Genomic DNA, 24,849 nt, shown 5'->3' with positions numbered 1-24,849 from the left:
ATTATTACAAATCCAACAAAGTCACGGAGAAAAAGACGAAAGGTCAGGTAATCGAATCATACTTTAAGACGATCGATTAACCAAGCCTACATATATACCATTGAAATACGGACAAGAAGAATAAGTACTGAAAAATTCGACCATCTAAGGTGTTCCATTCTACTCAAATTATCCCAGTCAGCCTTCAATTTCTCAATACTATTTGCCAATTTCCTCTTTTTCCATTTTTGTTACAATTGTCAACGAATTTGAAGAACAATGACCAAAACAAGATGAACTGAATTAACATGGGAGTTCGAATGTTTTGTGTCAGTCTTGTAAATTGTGATGTCCATGCACTCTTATTTGCGTTTCATGTTTCTTGAATAATCGATATAAGTGAACAAACCACATTGAAATTTGTGGACTTACATTAAAAGGAAATTTTGTTTTCTTAATCCTTTGAATAAATTACGTAACTTTCTGAACAATTGCCCTTTATTGATTGAAGTCTGAATACATAATGAATCTAATTCGATTTCTTAGCACAGTTCCTACAACATATGGATGCTAGCAAAGCGTATCAACTTATACCTATAAAGTTAATGGTTTTCATTCAAGTTTAATTTCTTTGAAATTGAAAAATCTTTACAATTTCAAGTGATATAATTAATTTCGCTTATTTTTGGGACTTTAACTAGCGAGAAAAGGTACCTATAATCTATATTTTTTTAATTGAGTCAATTATCAAATATTTTGAATGGACTGAGAATTAAAACTTTAGGCATCGAATCTGTTTGTAATTAATTATTCGATACTTCATAATGAAAATGGATCAATATTTTTGGACAGTTCTAACAACCAATCAAATTTGGTCATTTTGTTGCGAATAAAACAATTTCACCCAATCATGTCAACATTTCACTGATAATTGGATTGATACAAGATGTCTAAAAACCTGATGAATTCACTGATTAGATTTTTTTTTGCCAATTTTGAGAATATTAGTTAAGCTTCTTTAAATCAACTGAAGGTAGCGCTATTAACAAATTATGACTAGGTACAGTGACTTAATTAACCACAGTGGCGACCAAGGTCTGTAGATTACACAGGTTGTCTCGTAACTTGGGTTGAAGAGTGGGGTAACGCGTCATCCGATGTCTGTCAAGGTGTATAGAGTGTCTGTATCGCCATTGGCCATCATTGACAGACATTTTAGCGTAGCTATTTTATGATTGAAGATATTAAAGACTATTTGGGATAGGCTACAAACGATATACGCGATCAAACTAATGAGAAAATCCGTGAAAACTCACGATTTCATTTCAATCAAATGTTATTTATTTGAATGTGTAAACCGAGTGACGCCACGAATGGTTAACGCTGATTGGTTGAAAGTTACGAGACAACCTGTCTAAATCTATAAACCTTGAGTGGCGACAAGCGTGGTCTCGTTTTTGATTGGCTGAGCCTAAATATGGCGGCTTTTTGTTTACATTCTCACTGTAATTTGTGAGCTTAAGTACTATAGTATTCTTCCTGTCATTAGTGGATTTTATATTTTCTTTCGCTACAGTAACATTCTGCACATTCTTCTTTACTCAGGAGGTGAAGTTTGTAATGAAATTTTCATTATTGCATTGTTGGCCATGTTTTTCTTCCGGAAAATTTCAATGGAGTCACGTATGAGAACTTTTTGCGTAATCAGCTCTCAGTGCCTTTGGAGTACGTACCGCTGGCCACGCGAGGGGCAATTTTCTTGACCCGCCATATTTCCAGAACTAGCCTCAATGTTTTACAATAATCCAGTGGTGATACCTGAAAAATTGAGGGAGAAGACTTTGATGTCCACTAAGGCTACGTGCCAGTATCAGAAATAGGGGCAAGCAATTTGGACAGGACCTTTCAATGTTCTTTGTATTTTTTGAATATGTTTCTGAATTGAAAATTAAAGTTTGAATCACTTTATTTTTTTATGCAATTTTTGTCCGATTCCTTGAAAAAGTTGTTAACATTTATATCTTTTTAGACATCTTATGAAACAAGGAAGTTATGTACGTAAGTTATGACTACTTAAAACCAATTATTTCTAAGATGATATAAGTTTTGGAGGACCATTCTCCTTTCTGAAGTGAACCCTCATTTTTCCAGTCCAAAAAGTATCAATTGAATTTCCTCAATCTAATAGTTTCTACACAATTAATACTTTTCCTAAACTCAGAGATTTTATGTGAAGTCGAAAAACTGCCATAGCTCCATAATGATCCACTTTAGACCCCTATAGTTGACTAGACTCAAATATTTACCAGTGACCCCTTCAAAGGATCAGGTTGCATTACCAAACAGCCTGCATAGATTGCTTTTCGGGAGATGTTACTCCTATATCCTATTATCTCATGTATAATATAAATCTGCATAATTTGCATAAGTAGGGAAATTGAGATGAATATTTGCGAAATCTTATCGTGCCCGACTTGGAAAACCGATTACCTGAAAACATAACCAGACAACATCTTTCGATGTTGTACAACCTGATCTTCAAACTCTGCGAATTTCCTTTGAGATTATTCCCAGACAACATACCTCATTAAAATGATTTATATGCATGAGTTACGAGTGATCCTCTTTTTGTCCTATTATACCTGAATCTAGTTTTAAGGCTGCTGTCGCAAGAGCAGTCGTAATAGTCGTCGTTGAGTGCGGACGTGTTATATTGATCTCTTGTTATAATTCACCTTTAATAGTACGGAAATCTATCAGATTTATTCAAAATTGTTCCTTGAACATTTGAGTGTTTGTGGGATATTTTCATCGAGATAAAATTTTGAATTTTAATTTAATATCTGTAAGAATGCCGCTAACACGTGATCAGTTCAATGATGTGAGAAACGCCGCCGATGCCATGATAAAGGAAATCTGTCAAAACCAGGAATTCGTAAAAACATTGGTTGATTCGGTGTCATCTGGAATAATAAATATCTTGGGTGAAAAACTGGGTATACTCGAGAAGAAGATAGATGCATTGAACAAGGACATGAGTGATATGAAGATGAATCATGCGAAGGAGATAAAAACGCTGAATGATAAAATCGAAAGTCTAGAAAGAAATTTATCGAATATTTCAGGGGATCTCCCAGATGCAGCTCATATTGTTGAGGAATTCGACGAAATTAAACGCAGGGAAAATAATGTTATTATTTTCGGGGTACCAGAGGAAGTCGACGACCCAACTTCAATTGTATGTGATATAGTCTCTGCTATTGTTCCTGATCTTGCAATCACCAACCAGCGAATGCATCGATTAGGTAAAAGACTTAGAGGAAAATCACGACCTATTAAAGTTTCCCTTTCCAACAATGCAGATAAACTTACTTTAATCAGGGGTAATAAGAGGCTACAGAGGATTGAAAGATTCAAAAATGTATACATTAGACCAGATCAAACAATTAAACAGCGCAATTACTTATCATTGTTACGCCAGCAATTGATGGAACGTCAGCAAAATGGGGAAGATGACATTATTATAAGGTTTCGAAATGGGCACCCTTCGATAACTAAGAAAAAAAACCTATAAGTACATCCAGCATGCGACAAAATACAGGTGTAAATACCCACGGTCTTGAGATTTGTTATCAAAACTGTAGGGGATTAAATACTAAAACGCATACATTCATGAAAAATTTAACATCTAATTGCCATAGTGTGATCGCCATTACTGAGAGCTGGTTGACTGATAGTGTGTCTAGTGGTGAACTATTTCCGCCTAATTATTCGGTTTACCGTAAGGATCGTAATACAGGAGCTCGGGGAGGTGGAGTTCTGCTGGCGGTGGATGATTGTGAGTACAATTCTGAGATATATGAGTTAAACTGTTCCATAGATAAAGTTGATATTTTGGCTGTAAAACTTTTTGGTTCCAATCATATTCCGATAATCGTTATGGTGGTTTACATTCCCCCTGGAATTTCTGTGAACGGGTATGATGAACTGTTTGAATTGATTGAGGACAAATATGATGGTGGCAATATGGTTATTGTTGGAGACTTCAATATACCGGAGCTTCTAAGTGTCTATGGGGGGGCTGCACATACGGGATATACGGCTCGTTTTGATAACTTCCTGAACTTTTGTAATTTGAGACAGTGTAACGTTGTGCGAAACCACAATAACAGACTTTTAGATTTGGTTGTTTGTCGGGAGGATACCGTGTGTGAGGTGCTTTGTAATGACGATCCATTAGTGCCGGTTGACCCGCATCATCCTGGACTTATTGTGCGAGTTTCATCCTGTCCTGCCATACCAAGTAATTTCACCTCTACTGCTAAACGGTATGACTTCAAAAAATTAGATGTAGAAAAGTTTTGTCGACTCCTCGGTGGTACAGACTGGGGTCAGCTCTTGGGTGATATTGGGAATGTACATGATGCTAGCGATGTTTTCGACAATACCGTTCAAGATGTTATCGCAAAGTGTGTTCCGAAGAAAAAATGTTCCTCCCGTAAATATCCATTATGGTTCACAAAGGACTTGATTCACAAAATAAAAGTGAAAAAGCATTATCTGAAAATGTATAGAAAACACAGGCTGATTTTTTATCGTGAGCGCTTTAGATATTTCAGAAAATCTGTTAAACTTGACATAGAATCGGCATATAGAGATTTTATACTGAGGTGTCAAGCTGATTTGGAGAGTAGTCCTAGTAATTTTTGGAAATATATTAATTCTAAACGAAATATATCACGACTACCCGGGCACATGTGCTTCAATGATAAAATATTGAAAACACCTAAGGACATACTAAATGCATTCGCAGTTAACTTCAAGAGTGTTTATGTTTGTGACAATGATGCGCAGAATTCTAACACTCCATTTGTAGAATCTTTTAACTTAGGTCCGGTATTGAATATAGGTTTGATTTCTGAGGATATGATTATAACGGCATCAAAAAAAACTAAAAAATAAGTTCACTATTGGTCCGGACGATGTCCCGGTTAACATTGTTAAATCTCATATTCAACTATTCGTTCAGCCATTGCGTATGCTGTATAATCTTATGATCACCTCCGGCACTTTCCCGAACATCTGGAAAGTTTCGCGTATATGTCCCATTCTGAAGTCCGGTAAGAAATCAGAGATCGTTAATTATAGACCTATTGCCCTGATATCAGTTTTTTCCAAATTAATAGAGATTATTTTGTCTGATATAATTTTCGAGCACGTACGAACATCAATTTCCGAATTTCAGCATGGTTTTGTCCGATCTCGCAGTACAGTATCAAATCTCTCTGTATTTACACAACATGTATCGAAATCCCTGGACTCAAGGAATCAGATTGATGTAGTCTACACAGACTTCAGCAAGGCTTTTGATCGTGTATCACATAAACGATTACTTAGGAAGCTGTTCAAATTTGGCTTATCGAATGTTCTTGTATCACTCCTTGAGTCCTTCTTGACCAATAGGGAATACTATGTTGAATATGAAGGATTGAGGTCATTTTCATTCACCGCGACTTCAGGCGTTCCGCAGGGATCCAATTTGGGACCACTCTTGTTTATTTTGTTCATTAATGACATTTTGGGTATCATTTGTTCACATAAGTTGCTTTTTGCTGATGATTTGAAGTTATTTAAAGAAGTTAGTTGTGTACTTGATTGCTCGCTACTGCAAGACGACCTCAATAGGCTATCTAGATGGTGTGTTGAGAACGAATTGCCTCTGAATATAGAGAAGTGTAAAACAATGACGTTTACGAGGAAACTGACACCAATTACTTTCCACTACAAAATCAGTAACTTGAATTTGACGAGAGTAACTGAGGCGAGAGATTTGGGTATTCTTTTTGATCAGAAACTAACTTTCTCGTCTCATATAAAAAATATAACTTCTAGTGCCATGAAAACTCTGGGTTTTGTAATACGCAATTGTAAGGAATTTTCTTCGTTGAAAGCGATCTCAACCATTTATCAGGCACTTGTTAGAAGTAAACTTACATATTGTAGTGTAGTATGGAATCCTTGTCATAAAAAATACATCGATTGTATTGAGAGGGTGCAGAAAAAATTCATAAAATTCCTTTATTTCATGAAACATGGTTCTTATCCACATAGAAACCACAGTTATGAATCACTTTTGAATGAGTTTGAGTTCGCTTCGCTTAGAAAGGTCCGTGAAATAAATGATTTGATATTTCTTTACAAGATCGTGCACAATCAAGTAGATTCAATGGCTTTGCTCTCCTCATTGCAATTTAATGTTCCTCGTTTCACTTCTAGATCACACACAACATTTCATATTGATGTACCAAATTCATATCATCACTTTTTCTGTCCGCTAACAACAATGTGCAGAAGTTATAACAATCTAAGGAATGTTGACATATTTTTTCTTTCATTATCTCAATTCAGGAGATCATTGAACCACACGTTGAGGAACTAACCGACATAGATGATTCATTGTATATGTATGTTTTTTTTTTTTATTTTCATTATTCTAAGACTGCATGTTACCTTATTTTTTTTTATCTGCTTTATCAACGGCGATGTACTATTGTGATTTCTTTTTGTATTATTGCATACACCTGTAATTGGGCCTTGGCCTGTTGGATGTATTTATGAGTAAATAAATAAATAAATAAAAAATACCTGGGTGAAGTGAGATTCAAGTAAATCTTCAGAACCGTTGTTGACATTCTCGTATTACTAAATTTATGAAGGAGAACAGCGTTTCCAGGCAAGTAAGACAGCTAATTGCATGAAATCTGCGATCGTCCTAGTTTGAGAATCTACGTTTTCACTGCTGAAAATCTGAAATTTAATTGGGAAAACTGCTTTCCGCCAAATTGTTGTTAATTACCTGTTTCTGATGAAGGATTGAATAGGAATGCTTTTTGCAGAAATTGAATCCTGAACGAGAGCACACTGAGAGAAGTGTTTATGTGATATTATCGAAAATGCCTTATAGTTAATAAATCATTTATTGGATATATGGACAAACAGATATTAGTTTCATGGAAATAAATGATTTATTTGAAATCCCACCAATAATCATGATTTATTATTACACTTCATTTATTTACAATAAATAAATATAGTTGAGGTTAATATAGCATTGAGTAATAATTAATAAACATTATTACATGCTGAATAAAAAGAAATATTTCTATTCAGTAATGGTTAACGTATTCCTTAGATAATTATTTTGGTTGTTTTTATTATCTGATTGTTAGAGTCTGAGAAGAACCGTTTGCCAAATTAGGTAATTTTTCAGAGTTCATACTGAGGGTATCCTGGTTTGAACCCTAGTCATCTTGATCGCATCTGTTCCCTCTTACCACTGTTCTACCAACATCACTAATAACTAAGCAGGTACAAACGATCTAAACCCAAAATTCAGTACAGATGTGCTAAGCGGCGTTCAATAAGTCCATAGTAACACAGATTTTATGTTCAAAAAGGAATTTCAAATCAAAGGAAAAGTTCAAGGACAGATCCTTCAAGGAGATGCGCTTCTCTTTGAGGGATGTGTCCTTAAACTTATCCACAGATTGGATCGCTAGAATTATGTTAGTTTGTTAATTATTAATAAAAGCTATATTCTGAGTGAATAAATTATTGAATTCTTGTAAGAGTTTATTTATAAATAAATAAAAAAATAGTTGTGAATAAATAACCTCCAAATAAGTGCTTCATGAATAAAAAAATATGGATTTCTCTCAGTGCAGGTATTTGAATGCTACAATAATGCAGTCATAGTAGAGCTGACAACGTAGAAGTCCGATGAACGACCAAGTCGTACGATCTGAATGTGGGCTAAGGTCTACTGGAGTATCTATGTGAATTTTACATTTTTAATGAATTAGATATCTTCATAGAAACACTATCTATAAAAATGTGCCACTTTTTTCTCGGCTCATTGCTGAAATATGTCTTCGATTTCAGAAGCATTTTAGACGTAAAAAGTGATGCGCCTTATCGCAAGGGTGTTTCAACCCGAGTTCACTGATGGAATTGTCAGTTTGGCACTCAGCGTTCTCTTTCAAATACACTTTTCCCATCTTTTCATAGCGGAGCATGGTCATTCTGCCGTAGCATGGTTGGATTCATATCCCAAGCGGTGTCGATTTAAAGAGACGAGCATCCCACGAAGCCAAGTTATTGGAAAAGCACAGATTCACTATAAATATACTGATATCCATATGAATAAATGAATAATGAATATCTATTGAAGGGTTTCGAATGCGAAATAATTCGTTCCAAAATTTCCATCAAAAAAAGCGCGTTAGACTCAGTAGGTAACATCGTGGCAAAACATGTTTTCAATGTCATTATATTCGAGGTGTTTCTGAAAAACTAATTTTATTTCATTATTTTCATTAATACCTCTTCGCAATCTTCCGAAAATTTTAAATTTCATTTTTTAAAGTTTATATAACTAAGAAAATTCGGAAACGATAAGTGCTATTTGCATGAAACTCATTACAATTTCGGTTGTTATACAGCATCATTCCCCCTAACTCATGAATACGATCCATATATTTCGAAAAACAAAAATGAGGAATGTTTTCCATGAAAATTTTGGGCTGAAATTTTTCAAATTTTAAACCTGTACAATTTTCAAAAATTATCACGTCCGGCCTTCATTAAACACGTTATCTCTTGTATAGAAAAACTTCAGATCTCGAACAAGGTTTACTACCTTAATGACCAAATTCCATCTAAGAGTTCCGTTCGAAATTTTAGTTTCCAGAAAATTTTCTAACTACATATGCGATCGAACTGAATTGTTGAATTTAGTTGTGAAATAATAATTTCAAGGAATACACAAAATTTAATAACAATGTCGCCCCCAAAACCAGAATATTTTTTCATACATTCATTAATTGATTTATCAGTTAATTGATTAAATGATAAATAATCAATTGATTTATATATATAATTATGATTTAAATACATACATTTTTCCATTCATTCATCTATCTACATATCCATCGATCCAACTATGAATTAATTAATTGATTAATCAGTTAACTTATTCATTAATTCATTCATTTATATATTTATTTAGTCATTAATTAATAAATTGAAGACTGAATAAATATATGAATATATAAATTGATTTATTAATCAATGAATAAATAAATGAATACATTAATTGATGAATCAATTCATTATTTCTTCATCAATTAATTAATTCACTTATTTATCTATTCCTTTATCAATCTATCCATGTATGTATTCATTTCTCTATTTTTTCATTTACATATTCATTTATTTATTTCATGAGCCTTCATACATTGAATGGTACAACTTATTGAAAATAGAAATTAAACTATAGCTGTGAATAATAGCAAGCGAAGACGTTCAAAAAATGTAATATTATGACCACAATAGGTTTATATGTATACAGAATTTTGTTATTTTTTCGTAAAAATAGATTTTATTTTCTTAACTGTTTGAATACAAATGCTACCAGGAGGATGTATGAGTACTTTTATCCTCCTCATAAATTGTCAGCTACTGAATATAGTACATTTTATTGTAGCATTAAGATTTATAATTATCTTCCTAGAAGAATAAGAGATATTTCTGATTTAACTTTGTTTAAGAAAACTGTTTCTTCAATTTTAATTGACTGTGAACCATATTCGATATTAGAATTTGAAGTGTATTGTAAAAATAAAATTTAGAATATGTTTTTTTATGGATAGAATATCTTCTTTTCTGTTGTTGTATTATTTAGTTGATTTTTTCCCTAATTATGACCTGTTTTCATTTTGTTATTTATAGCAATTTTGAGAATAAATATCTATCTATCAAAAAAAAAGGAGCATTTCAGTACTAATTCAAGCACTATAATTGCGTCATATATCTATATACAGGTCTGTGGTCACCAAAGGCGCAATTGACATGAAATGAACGAGCGCTCAACAGTTTCTGACTTAGTACTTTTCCCATTTCCCAGTTTTGCCTTTCCGCGAACGTTTTCTGTGAATATTTTATGAGGTAAATTACATTTAACCTAATGAGTGATGAATTCTTTATTGAAAACCATACACCAAGAACAAACACTCAAGTACTCAAAAAACTGAAAACAAACATTTCTATACTTTTGTTGCAAATCACTTGTAGATTTGAATAATTGAATTTTTTAAGCGCCCTGGTCCAATTTGAGTCTTAAAAATTGATCTCATTCGAACACAATAATTTTTCGATCAAAGTTACTCCGTTCTTAAATATTTCTGAGTCGAAATGTTTTTTTTTTTCAATTATGCATAATTCTATCTATAACCAAATCGAATTGAATCTAGTCATTTTTTCCCCTCGTCAAAGAACCTGTTAATATTCAACTCAACCATGAACATGTCTGTCGTATAGACCACATTGAATTCTCAGCAATAAAGTGGCCATAACATAATAACGGGATTACTTATGCATGGCGAAAACTCTCTTTGGGGTTCGTGAGTCGTATTTGAAGCGGATGAAAGGCTTTTTCCATCCCCTAGCACTGATGCCAGTCTCCGAGATGTCCCCAAAGCGTTGAGGATGGAGCTTTAGTACGTGACATTTTTTTAAACCCTTCAAAATGCAAACGATGGACTCTTGAAGCCGATAAAAATTTTCGAGAATACGCATAAAGTTTGGCGCTTGTGTAAAAATTGGTTCTTTTCGATAAATGAGGAAAATCTCAGAGTTTTTGTGTAAGTGCGATTGAAAAAAAAACGAACGAGCACTCCAAGTTTGAAAATTATATCTTGCACAGTTTTCTGTTTGTTTAGAACTAACTTACTGGTTTTCTGCCTTTAAAATTCAAGGATCTCATTCTTTGAATGGAATGATACCGGACACTCACTGAATCTGAATCAAAATTCAAGATATAACCATCAGTTATGACAATTCTTTTATTTTCTTACTCTATAATCTATTATTTTTAAAGCAAACAAATTTCATTGCAGCCTTTAAATCGAATAGAAAAAACAGTGAGTTGAAGTAAGATGTTATCTCAAGAAAAATAATTTCCGTTGATAGAAAAAAAAATATTTACTCACCTTATCAAACACCCTGATGAACAATCCACCAGTTTCTTCAAAATTTCATGAACAGATTTCGAGTTCGAAAATTCCGATTCTTAATAAATAATTGAGCAGAGAAATCGAATCAACAGATCCCTATCTGTTGAGTTTTGAGCACTTGATAACTTCCTCGATAATTGATTCATAAAATATACTTTTTCTTTGACAAAAACGTGTACAAATTATTCGGTATATAACGGTTTATTGCTTGAATCACATATAAAAATAAGTTATTGCACGGCGTTTGCTCGTTCCTTTATTGTTTTGTGTCCATCTGAAAGGACCCGCGAGGTTATATCCTTCATACAGATCAAGGGCGTGTTGAGTTGAAATTGAAACCGCTAGATGGCGGGTTCAATTCGAAGAATCCGGGAGCTGGAGCTGGCCCTTATCGATTCTACCGGCCGGGTAAGGGATGAAAAGCGCGAAATTCGGGGGTTTCGATGACCTCTTTTAAAACTAGAACGGAAACAGTGCACATTTCGAATATTACATTTTATATCCTTCATTTCACAAAATATCGAGATTAAAAAAAATGCTATTCCACAGAAAGTACCTAACGTTTGAATGAATTGAGTGGAATTGCTCTTTTTTGGAACAATAAGATGAAAGCTCTCGCTCTATTCATTTTTTGTTATCTATTCTTACCAAGATTCATCGGAATATACCTTGTTTCCAATGAAATTGAATCAAGCGATTATGTGATTCTTTAAAATCCATAAATTTCATATTAATACTAAAATATTGATGAGAGCTCTGGGCTGCTATTCCCAGCATCATTCGCAACTCTGCGAGTACGTAATAGTTATTTATAATACAAGTGCAGAAGGCATTGATATTCTTCCACGAGTTCAAAATTCAAAAACGAGCCACGAAGTGGCGAGTTTTGGAATGAACGAGTGGTAGAATGAGCCTTCTGTACGAGTATTATACATTATTTTCTCTAATTCATTGCATTTTCATTGAAATTAATGAAATATTTCCATAAATATAATTTAGTGATTTTTGCATTGAAAAATGTTGGTTGGCAGAACTGATTTCTTTAAGGCAATTTGATGAATTGACAGATAAAGCCGTAGCGGAAAGTTCGGAGTGCCAACATAGAATAATAAAATATAACCATGAAAACTGTGCGTTTCTGATATATTCTCGCACGATTTTGTTCTACAAGATGTGGAAGAATGAACGGAATAACCACAGAATTAGAGAAATTGTTTTCTCTGTGAGAACATTAGAAATGTTTACATTTCTCCAAATCAATGCATAATGCGTACTTCCAGCATACCTTGAGTAGATGTCTATTATTCTCAGCGTAGGTACTATCATAAATCTGGAATTGATCAATAATAATAGTGAATTGTGCAACAAGTGGGGAAAGTCCAACTTTCCTCGCGAGTGTGGAAGTTTGTGCCGCAAACACACGAGCGAGAAAAGAACTTTTCTTACAACGGCTATAAAAAGTTGCGTATTCTTCATAGCTTACTCTATTCCAAAACTATGTATTGCTCATACTGTGGGAAATATTTTTTTCTCACGGCACTTTGCCCGCACCTCGCTTGTTAGACCAATGAAATTGGGCTTTTGAGTTGTTTCTATGGAAACGCAATAAATTAACACATACTGTCAACGAAGGACATTTTGATTTGAATCAAGTTCATTACTTGAATTATTGACATTTGTGCAGTTGTAGGAAAAGTATATTCTGCAACATGTGGAAAAAGTCCTTTTCTCGTTAGTGTGGAAGTTTGTGGGACAAGCCTGAAAGGAGAGTGCCGCAAATACACGAGCGTTTCCATAGAAACGACTCAAAAGCCCAATTTCATTGGTCTACCAAACGAGGTGTGGGCAAAGTGTCGTGAGAAATAATATTTCCCACAATTATGAGAAATACACAGTTTTGCAATTGAGTAAGCTATGAAGAATACGCTACTTTTCATAGCAGTTGTAGGAAAAGTGAATTTTCTCAATTTAGTGAATACTAACTAGCTGAGCATTAACTCAACTATGCCTTATTTGGTGGATAAATTGTTAAATGAGTGCAATCCTCACAGACGACCACTCCTGGAATATTGAATTTTTCAGAATTAAGAAGATTATTAGAATTTACAGAGAATAAAAGAATATATTATAGGTAGTAGCTATAGGTAGTTCCACTCTACTGTGTTCTCGAAACTGCCCAGAAATGAAACAATTGATTACAAATTTTGCAGGATAATGGTTTTGTTTTTAATATACCATCTTGGAAATTTTCTGTTATTCTCATTTATCAACTATCCTTCTTTATATTTTTTCTGAAATATAGTACAGTCATAAGTACCTTTAGTTCAGAACGTCGTTCATTTCAATTCAATGCGAAAATTTCATTTGAAAAAATGTACCTCACTGACAGTGACGGCCAATAAGCCATGAATGGAGATAATGTCGAAATTATTTATTCGAATTTTTTTATATTAGACGAATGCATAAGAATAAAATAAGTTAAAACAAAGTTTGTAATAATAACTCATGGATGCTAATTTTCATTTATTTTTTGAGGAAAAAATACAATGGTTTCATTACTCATACCGAATCCCTTAGTGAATTGCAATGAAATGCACCACTTTCTTTTTCAAGATCCTCCATGTTTATTATGTACATATGCTCTTTCAAAATCTGTTACTCCGATGAATATATCTCAAAGAAAATTTCTTGAACTGTTTTTTCGCTAGCCGTTATAGCTCTGAAGGGTTTAAATATTTTTCGAAAACCTCCTGCTGCTTTGATACTAATTTCTCGATAAAATAATTAACACTTCTAATTGACATTTCGAATTAATTCACAAAAGATATCAACGGATTGTCACATAATTTATATGATTAAAATAAAAAAGAAATTCATACGAATGTTAATAACAATATGAAAAAATGTGCTGCCAATTAATATCTGTGAAAACATCTAACGGTATATCTTGACCTCTTTGGCTAACCGAGTGCAATGATATTATGACTTCACAGATAATATATCTATCTCAAATTGTTTCATTAAAATGCGAATGTAAAAGATATTCTTTTATGTAAAATATGTGGTATCTTCTTCTGTCAGATGTGTAATGGCTCGAATCTGTTCTCTATAAGATGTTATTTCAGAAGGCTGTTTCTTTTTTAATTGTTTGCTGATGCATTTTCTGAAATATTTCATTGAATATATCCAACAACCCAGAAAATAGAAGAATGAATAGCAATAGATTTTACATTTTATTAATTATATTAAAGACAACAAATTGATGAACTTTATTACATTTTCTTTTGTATATTAGTATATGTAGTGAGTTCAAAAGACACTTTGGAATGCCATTATTTTCTATCCTCTAATTGGATACCTAAAATAGTATGATGTTCCTTTCAATTCGCCACTTAATATGAAAGACTGATGAGAAAAAATTATACTCCATATACCTACGTCACAATTAAACTGATTACGCTTAATTATATTTCGAAGGAGCAAAATACATACAAACTCTTTTGAAATTTTCATTCATGTAATCCTGAAATGTCGTTTTGTTTTTTTTAATGCCTTTATTCGAATCTCAGATCCCCGGCATAAGTCTAAGTAATTAATATTTCGTGTGAATTAGGGGCCCGTGTTCAGTGTTCAATGTGAACTTTCTTATTGTTGACTAACACTATCTTGCTGTTATCAATAATTCTTCTATTTAACGTCAATTATATCACAATTATGGTTTCATTGTTTCAAACAATGATGTTTACTTCTGGGACAAAATATTGAAGCGTAATATTTCCCCAAACATTCTTCGAGTAGTGGAGTACAATATCTAACCATTTTTTGCTATTATTCCAAACTCTAGATAACTATTTGAGTTGTACCAAGACCATGAAATATGTAACCACTGCTCCTAGGACCTAGAGGAAAAAATTCCTTGTAAATTTGACGAACTCACAGTCCCTTCAATTCAACTCACAGAAGCAAAAAGATCCAAAGAAATCGTAAAAAACTTCGCTCCAGATATGGAGAGAGCCTTCTGACACTGTTGACAAACAATTTGAACGAAGGTTTTTGCTTCTTCCGAACCATCATACCAATGACAACTGTAAGCTGCTTCCATAACTGAAGAACTCTAAAGAAAAAATAATCAAAGAAATGAAAGCAACGTCTAAAATCGAAAAACTTACCTCTTCAATTAATCTGTTACCAAAAATACAAAAATGGAAAACTTGTGCTAGAGCGTAGATCAAGTAACCCAAAGTAGAAGCAGCATAAACGTTCAGTCCATCAATCTTAGCAAAAAATAGGAATCAGAAAAACCTCACTCCATCATTCGGACGTACTCACCTTAGTTGCTTGATAAGCCAAAATAGTTAACATGATAGTTGCAGTTAACATGTGAAGCAGCAAGGCCACACCATAAGCATCTCCAATAGATGTTACTAACCTGGATGTCAAGTGAAAACTTAATGTGACAGAAAGTAGGCTTCTATTGATTACCATACCTAACAACGTGCTTATGTCTCTCCACCCAATATTTGATAGCAGATCTAACAAGAAGCTCTTGTTTCTTCGTTAAACCATTTGGACCAACATTACCGCCACCAATTCCAAAACTTTGCAAGGCTCCTGATCTGATGTGTGCTCCTAGTTCTTTCTTGGCGTCATATATGGTCTTCAGATTGAGTTCTTCGTTCTTCATGTTATTATCTAAAAATAGTTACAATTAATGGAGATTTACTCTTCCATGGAGAAATACGAACCGTAGTCATTTATGTGATCTCTGGTTTGACTTGAGGCTCTGAACAGATCACTACTCTTAGGTACGTATGTGTCTAAGGTGGCAGATAGTTCCTATTTAATATAATTGAAGGAAAAGTAGTTATATTTAGTACATGTTTTCAATATTTGTATTTACCATGAGTGGTTTCATGATTTCCTTCAGATGTTGTAATTGTTCACAGGCGAATATTAACCAAGAACAAAATAGAGTGTCTGATAAGTTAGCTTGGAACATAGAGAAAGCTACATAGTACATCTGAAAGATCAAAATTGAAATAGCAAAGAGTCAACTCTCATATTATGTATATCTTCAATTCACTAACCTGAAAAGCAACGGTAATATAGTAGGTCATACCAGACATGGTATCCCAAGGATACCAAGCTCTAACCAATAACCTCGGTAGTTCCTCTGTGATTGTTTCATTTTCATTCTCTGGGTCTTTTATAGTATGATTGCTTGGACCAACGAATGTTATGGACGTCCAAGCTGAAATCGATTGGATTGAGGATCCAAATAATTTTGATGGTAATGATCTTTCAGAACACAAAAAAAATATATAAAATTTTCTATACAAAATATGGAACAATATACGATGATTTGATGATGATAAATAAATCCATACCGTTCCGAATGATCTATAGAAAATCAGATATTGGCCAAAGAACAATAATTATAGTAATAACTATTTCGGAAACGTTTTAGTCCTTCATTGAGCCTTTCTAGACTAAAAACAACCAAAAAATATATATGAAAATACAGTTGAGATATACATATAAATAATAATTAAAAAACAGATTAGCAAGAACATAACTGAACGGACGAATTAAATATTTTCTTCTTTAGATCAGTTTTGTTCTTGTCAGCCTGTTATTGTTATTGTTACATTATAGGTGTATTTCAATTGTATTTTCATTCTTCTTTTTTGGTTGTTTTGAACGCAAAGAAGGCCCAATAAGAAGTCGAAAAGTTGCCAGGATAATTGGTATTGCTATTGTCCCTAGACCGATGTTTGTTATTCTACATAATATAATGAATACAATTTTTTTAGTATTCACCTAAAGCGCAGAACGCTGTGAAAGAACATACGCAGATCAGGAGCGTTCTCATCTTCTTCAAGGAGATGGCATGAAATCTGTTGTTAGACTCAATGAATAATGGATGACTGTTGCTTTGATTCCATATACCGAGAGTCCTTGAAACAGTATAAAATTGAATAGATATATTATTCCTCACAGTTGTGTTTACCTGTAATATAACTTCATTCTAATGGCTGAATAGGTGAATTTGGTGACACAGTGGAGGAAGAAGAGAACTGTTACTGTATTTGCGGCTAAATCATTGACGTCGTTTCTCTGAAGAACCATGTTGACAATATTGAGTCTGCAATAAGATTGGATTTTGTATGTTTTCTGCGTTGCAACATGTACAGGTTGGCCAAAATTGGTGATACCTGAACTAAAGCTTTTTAACCCAAGTTGAGGAAAATGAATGGTACATTGCTATTTTTTGTTTTTTCGATCAATTTATAATTCCGCTAACTGCATTCCTTTATCTTCATTTATTTTTGAGCTATTTCGGTGTCTGTTTGTGGTAAAATGTTGAATAAAAACATTATACTTTTTTTTTTCTTATCAAATCCAGTTGCGTACTCTGATTCTTTCCATGGGATTTTCCTGATAGGGCATAAAGTTTAAATTAACTTAGAAAGAATCACCATTTTTTCCGTTTCGAAAATATATACTCGAAAAAAGGTGACCGCAATGTACCAATCTTTTTTTTCTATCTCTTTTGGTTGAGAAGTTGTAGTTCAATAATCTCCAATTTTTGCCCCCCTAAATTTTTGTTGACCTCCCCTGAAATATCATATATGCAAAAAAACTACAACATACAAAAAAATTAAAAATATGAAAATTCAAAGACTTGTGAAGGTCCCAGTAAATACCTTAGATACTAAAAATATATAATTTCAAATATTCAATTATCTTGATATTCCTAGGATATCTTATACATTCTTAATATCGAATTCAAAATTATAAAAAATATTCAATAGAGCGGGGAGAGTTTTTTTATTTTATTTATTTATTTATCAACTATAAAAGTAATACAAAGAGGTGATTTTCACACCCAAAAAGGTATTCGCAAAATAATATAGAAAAGTGTACAATATTGAATAAACACATGAGACTTCTCATAATAGATGAAACAAAAAATCAGAAATGATATCCCCTAAAAACTAATAAAAAAGGATGCACAGAAAAGAATAAAGTTCCTCGAAATATTTTCTCAACATTTTTGTTTGATCGTTCTGGAACTGTCGAAAAATTTGTCACAAATTTCTGCAAACATGGAAGTCTCTTTTTGAATTCAATAAAGAGGTGAATTCTGGAGAGCAACAGTGTTTCTCCTAGTAATATACTCGGGGTATAAAAGATGATACCAAGAAGAAATTCTGGCTCCAAAGAGCCATTCAAAAGTTTTTGGAGTATCAATACATAATTTTCCTACAACTGCTATGAAAAGAAACGTATTCTTTATAGCTTACTCAATTTCAAAACTATGTATTGCTCATACTGTGGGAAATATTATTTCTCACGGCACTTTGCCCACACCACACTTGGTAGACCAATGAAATTTAGTTTTTGATTCGTTTCTATGGAAACGCAATAAATTAGCACATACTGTCAACGAAAGTCATTTTGATTTGAATCAAGTTCATTACTTGAATTATTGAAATTTGTGGAGTTATAGGAACAGTATAATGTGCAACATGTGGAGAAAGTCCTTTTCTCGCTCGTGTGTTTGCGGCACTCGCCTTTCAGGCTCGTGCTACAAACTTCCACACTCGCGAGAAAAGTTGGACTTGTTGCACAATATACTATTATAGTTCTGCGTAATTGAGAAATCTCAGGAATTTTCTCTGAACATTTTCGAGTCCACACAGGCTTTGCAAAATTCAGTCTGCTAGATATGAGAGAATAATACACAGCTAATAATAATAATAATAATAATAATCCTTTATTGATCTCATAAGACATACAATTATGTGTGAGATAAGTCACAAAAAAAAGAAAAAGTTAACATAAATAATTATCAAATGTATCGTTTAAAAATTCACCAACAGTATAATAACAATTTCTTAACAATAAAGCTTTCACACTGGCCTTGAATTCTCTAAGATTCAGAGACGTAATATGGGAAGGTAAATGATTGAACAATTTTATGCCCTGATATGTGGGCGACATTTCAAATTTTGTTGTTCTGTGTTTTGGCACAAACAGCACTCCCCCACTTCTTGTATGGTAATTATGAAAGCTTGATAATTTTGTGATGCTATTCTCTTTTTCCTTAATATATAATAAGGTTTTAAGAATGAAAATACAAGACAGCGTGAGAATACTATTTTGTGAAAAAACTGGTCTACAAGACGTCCTTGGTGTTATATCAAATATCATGCGCAGAATCCGCTTTTGAATAATAAAGACCCTACTAACCTCTGAAGAATTTCCCCAAAGTAGGATGTTGTAAGATATATGGCTATATACTAAGCTGTAATAAATATTGATCAACGATGACATGGGAAACAAGTGTCTTACTCTACTTATAGCGAAAAATGAACTCTTCAATTTACCGCAGACCAAATCAATGTGACTGAACCATCTTAAACCTTCATCCAGAAAAATTCCAAGAAATTTAACACATTCTTTAGATGTGGTTACAGTATCTAGATGGTGAAGAACGAGTTTCTTACTATATTTACCCAATGAAAAATGAATACATTCAGTCTTCCCGATATTAATTACAAGATTATTTGTACGGCACCATTTTACAAAACAATCAAGTAGAAACTCGCACAACATTTGGAGCTCTTCGAAAGAAGAAGCCCTAACAGCAAACGATGTGTCGTCAGCAAACAAAATAATTAAACACATCTTCGAGAATGATGGTAACTCGTTTTGGGAACAAAAACTGAACAATTCATCTTTCAAACTTGCAGGAAGGTCATTGATAAAAATAAGGAACAACAGAGGTCCAAGGACGGATCCCTGCGGTACTCCTAATTTTAAAGTGTACTCAGATGATAGAGTATCCCCGACTTTGACATTTGCTGGCCTTCCCGCGAGATAGCTAATAATGCGTCTACATTTTTTAAGTCTCTGCATTGTCTGATAACGAAACCAAGCATTTGGTTGTTGTTTTTGATTAAGTACAGACTAATTGTTTCGCGTATTGAGGTTATGTTAGGAAATAACTCCAATCCCAGCCTCCGTCAGCAATTTCATCGGCTTTAGTATATTGTCCAACAAGTGGGGAAAGTCCAACTTTTCTCACGAGTGTGGAAGTTTGTGGTACGACCCTGAAAAGCGAGTGCCGCATCCACACGAGTGAGGAAAGGACTTTCTCTACATGTTGCAACTATACTTTTTCTACAACTACACAAATTTGAATGATTCAAGTAATGTACCTAATTCAATTCAAAATGGCCTTCGTCTGTTCAATTTTCCCTAATTTCATTGGTCTACCAAGCGAGTTGTGGGCAAAGTGCCGCGTGGAAATTTAGTATCTATGCAGAATACGCTCCATAGTAGTAGTTGTAGGAAAAAATTATTTCACCACTAGAATACTGAATTTTCACGATATGACTCACCCAAATTGCAGTAAAACGAAGAAAAGATTAATGCAACAGTATCCAAGTCGTAGAGTGTGTAATGCTCCAGAATTGTCGTCATGGTAATTGAGGATAAAATGGCCGAAGAACTGCATTAGTCTGATGTTTGGCATTAAATCTGCCACAAGCCCTTGGGGCTTGAAGTGCATGTTCAACATCTGAAAGAAACGACGTATTATAAGCTGTTCCTTTATTTCATTTATTAGCACCTGGAAAAATAGTAAGATTGATTGAGCATGGAGATGACATTCTAAAATCTATATGTATAGACGTTTCATTTGATATTTCCACGGGCGTAGCCAGGTTTCATCTTTGGGGGTTTCAAGTCAAGGGCGTATACAGGGGGATAATAACAAATTCTTTTCTCAGAAATAAATGAGTATTTCAATTATCCCTACATCTTATTGTAATTTCTACCGGACCTTCATGTTGAAACATGAATATGGCATAACAAAAATATGAAACTCAATCTCTGGATGCGCAAGTATTTCTTAAGTGAGTTTTATATAGACTTCGACTTGAGAAAATCCTTTCAGAGGTAACAAGTAGGTGTAATAGCCAATATTTGCAGCAATATGTAAATATTCGGTTGCAGATTTTTATCGCATTTGTCCAAGCATTCCAAAGCATTTAGGGGGAGGGGGGAGAGGTTGTTAAACCACTAACCCCCTCTCTGGCAATGCCCGGTAACCTTCCAAAATAGTTCATAGGTATTATAATATTTGATCACTGGTGACTCATAGTCCAAACGTTGAGATTGATTAGGAGACCAGTATCCTGTGTTTTTTCGGTTGGAGCATTTTATGCAATTTTAACGAGTCGATCTCAGCCAATATTTAATAGCAATGCTTCCTCTACCTTCTGTAGATTTGAAAGCAAATGTTTTGATGGTTGAATCACTCGTTGGCGTGTTTTATATCGGAAGAAGTTTATTTGCGGTGAATATAATAATAATATGATAATAACAATATGTGGCAGTTACTACATTTCAGGAAAAAAATACCAAAATATGAAGATTTTAGAAGTCATCACCTTCTCCACGAGTTGTCATATGGGATATTATCTGAGAGAAATGTGGACGATTTCGGAGGATTGGTCTATTTGTAGCGATGACATTTCAAAAATGTATTTTCTATAAAATTGTTTCTCTGAAATTATACATAGAAGTTCCATCTTTCTGAAAGCAAATTTTCCTAATTCGATATAATGATATATCTTCTAGAGAATTATTTTTCAGGATATTTAAGAATAGATTAAAAAAAATCACAAAATAATCACATAATTCGTGTTCACAAATTATTCCACAATGAACTTGATAGATTAATATCAATTTATAAAATCCCGAAGATCATAATTTTTGATGAGAATATCACATAATATTTATTTTAGAAATCCGAAAAATATTCTTCCGAAAATGAATGAATTTGTACAGATTCAAAATTTTTAATGTGAATTCTTTCATTTAAAATTTGAGTTGCACTTACAGATAAATAGAAAATATTAGTTCTTCATTTTCTCTTATGAGGAAAGCGTAAAATCATGTAGATCAAGTGTAGAAAATTGAAAAGGGTTGTCTATTTAGCATTATATGCATAAGCATATAGCATAAGCATAAGTGTGTTATGGAAAACGTTCATAGCAGGACATATTCAAACCTGTTTTTGAAATGAGTCTAATAACTAATACGACTATTTTCAACTCAAAATTTGCGAATTGAAACAAAATTTTTGTAGGAAACGCATAAAAATCGTTTCAAATTTTAAAATTGTCGATTATATCTTATTTTTATATCTTAATAGTTATAGTCTTATAGTTTTTTTTTGTTTTTTTTTTATGTGGAATTAAGAATAACAAATCAATAAAAATCGATTTGAATTTTCAAATTGTCGAATACCTTCAATAGAGATCACTTCAAAATTCACATTAGAAACCCTGAAACCGCTGTACAAGCCACCGCACACAATGTTACCGCTTCTTCAATACACTGAATCCTATAGATTAATTACAACATCCCCCAACCCCCAAAAGAATGAAATATTCAAACTATAATAATGCAGGAATTAAATGACTACCAATCGTGGACCAATGGGAACATCAGTATACAATTTATCGGATTTCAATTTTTGTCCGACATTTATAACTTTGTCCTCTATTCCACCCCACCGCTATCTGCGAAGTTCCCCTTTGTAGGTCTTCATTAAATAATTCATGTAATTGCAGGTCTCATTGACCTTGAAGGACTGATGTACTCAAGATGATGGTGAATTTTTCATAACCGACATTTATTATATATTTGTAGCTCTCGCTTAGTGGAGGGGGACATTTTTGAGATATGACAACAAAGTCTTTTTGTTAGAAAATATAATCGACTACGTATTTTTTTTCTTTTAAAGGAGGGGGATCTTTATAGTTGAACCACCTTATGAAAGGTCTTTTACCCACTAACCTGCTGTTTGAAATATACGAGTCATATACCGTCAAGAACAATTCTTCATGCTTTGGAAGATGGCGAGGTTCCTGCAGGGCTCTTTCTTGACTTCTCTAGAGCTTTTGACTGCGTCAACCACGAAATATTGTTGGACAAACTTAACAAACTTGGAATCAGAAATAGACAGCTAGATTTGATGAAGAGCTATTTAGAGGGTCTAGTCCAAAGGGTATCTATTGAGATCGATGGTGCTGTCTTTGTTTCTTGCGATGAGATATTGAGTTGTGGTGTACCTCAGGGAAGCATCGCTGGAATCTTGCTTTTTCTGGTCTATACAGGGTGATTCCAGAGGAGACCGTCAGATTTTAGGAGAAGTTTACACTAGTCAAGGCACTTTCGAAACAATGTTTGGTTTATGGTTGGGGGCCTTTATTGAGAGTCTACAGGGTGATTTGTCCGATTCGACCGATTTTTCTTTTATTCATAACTTTGGTATGGCTTGATCAATATTGATGATATTTTCAGTGTAGAACAATATGATTGTCTACTTTCAATAGTTCTATTACTTCCTCAAAAATACAGAGTGAGAATTAGGATAAGTTCAGATCAAATTTGCAGGTTGAATAAGAATGTGTGTTGTTCCGCACCTCATCACACAGCAAGATTGAGACCCCTGAACATATTGATCTTATGGAGCAAAATATTAATCTCAGTCATAGTACCAAGTTTTTGGGAATTAGAGTAGACGAACATCTGAACTGTAATACATACTGGATACACTCCAGATAAAACAAAATTCTGTCCTTTATACTATTTGAATATTGGTGCAGCATGCTGACTTGGAATCACTTAAAACCGTATATTATTCTAATTTTCAGTTAATAATAAGTTATGGAATCATTGTGTGGGGAAACAGGATATTCATAGTTCAAAAAAGAGCTTTAAGAACTATGCTACGTTTATCCTCCAAAACATCTTGCCGAGGAATATTCAGAAGAGAAGAAGCCATCCTCACTATAACTGCTTTATAAATATTTCGTTGTCTCACATTTTTACGGAATAACTTTCTTTATTCTGAAAAATATAAAAAAAAACTGATTTTTCTAATTTTGACATATAAAGTGACACTTTTCAAAACTCGTTGACGTTTTGAAACGTTTTACGTTTCCCAAAATTGGTTACGAAAAGTAAAATATTTCGCAACTGTTGAAAATAAAAGTTTCGCCATTAATTGTGCAAAATACAGAACCAATGTAAGACTAAAATACTGGAACTATGTACCGGGGTTTTCACCATAATTTGACCCACCATTTAACTTTGTTACTAGAATAGGTACAAAAAAATGTTTTGTACAAAAGTTTCACGAAATCGACTAGTGTTTTTTAAAACGATTTCACAAAACGAAATATATACAGAGTGGGCAACATATTGATAGCAACTTAATTTTTTCAAATGGAACAACCTGTATATTTTTTTATATTTGACTAGCTCTTTTTCCCCTGATTTTGAATATGTAACATATGTTTGGCCTATCTCTCTTATTCTGAGTACCACAGAGTTTCAAATTTTAAGAACCACCTTGCAAAAGTAGATAATCAATGTGGAAAGCTGCGATAACTCAAAATGCCCTTTTTTGAGTTATCTCGTTGGCAACGATATGACATACGTTTTTCACTATGAATTGAAATTGGATCATTTGAATGCAACTCCATATATTCTCTCCTTGTAGCTTTCTTATTTTTATTGTTCTCCACATATAGCGAAAATATTTCACATTTCGCCGCTTCTGTGTATTGCATATTCGATGAATAGTTTTATTCAATGACAAACGGATGTTATATATCATTGCCAACGAGATAACTCAAAAAAGGGCATTCTGAATATCGCAGCCTTCCAATGGAGATTACTTAGCTTGCCAGGTGGTTCTTAAAATTTGAGA

General features: G+C 33.5%; 2 protein-coding genes across 2 annotated transcripts; one reads left to right on the top strand and one right to left on the bottom strand.

Annotated features, from left to right (window-relative positions):
• The first annotated feature begins 3,564 nt into the window (after nt 1–3,564).
• LOC123674657 lies at nt 3,565–4,941 on the top strand. The gene has a single exon (XM_045609609.1). The coding sequence runs from the start codon at nt 3,565–3,567 to the stop codon at nt 4,939–4,941; it is 1,377 nt and encodes a 458-aa protein (XP_045465565.1).
• A 9,742-nt stretch (nt 4,942–14,683) lies between these two features.
• On the bottom strand, nt 14,684–22,882 carry LOC123675889 (odorant receptor coreceptor). Its single transcript, XM_045611445.1, has 12 exons — nt 22,377–22,882; nt 20,462–20,640; nt 17,062–17,196; nt 16,872–17,008; nt 16,139–16,302; nt 15,952–16,071; nt 15,797–15,887; nt 15,539–15,743; nt 15,381–15,480; nt 15,221–15,325; nt 15,010–15,165; nt 14,684–14,950 (listed from the first exon to the last, which is right to left on the bottom strand). The coding sequence occupies exons 2-12, from the start codon at nt 20,638–20,640 to the stop codon at nt 14,900–14,902; spliced, it is 1,443 nt and encodes a 480-aa protein (XP_045467401.1). The 5' UTR covers nt 22,377–22,882; the 3' UTR covers nt 14,684–14,899.
• Between the last annotated feature and the right edge of the window lie 1,967 nt (nt 22,883–24,849).

The sequence above is a fragment of the Harmonia axyridis genome, chromosome 3 (assembly GCF_914767665.1).
Source record: "Harmonia axyridis chromosome 3, icHarAxyr1.1, whole genome shotgun sequence".
Classification (NCBI taxonomy): Eukaryota; Metazoa; Arthropoda; class Insecta; order Coleoptera; family Coccinellidae; genus Harmonia; species Harmonia axyridis.
The sequence above is the reverse complement of the archived record's forward strand: the minus strand, read 5'-3'. Positions and strand labels throughout refer to the sequence as shown.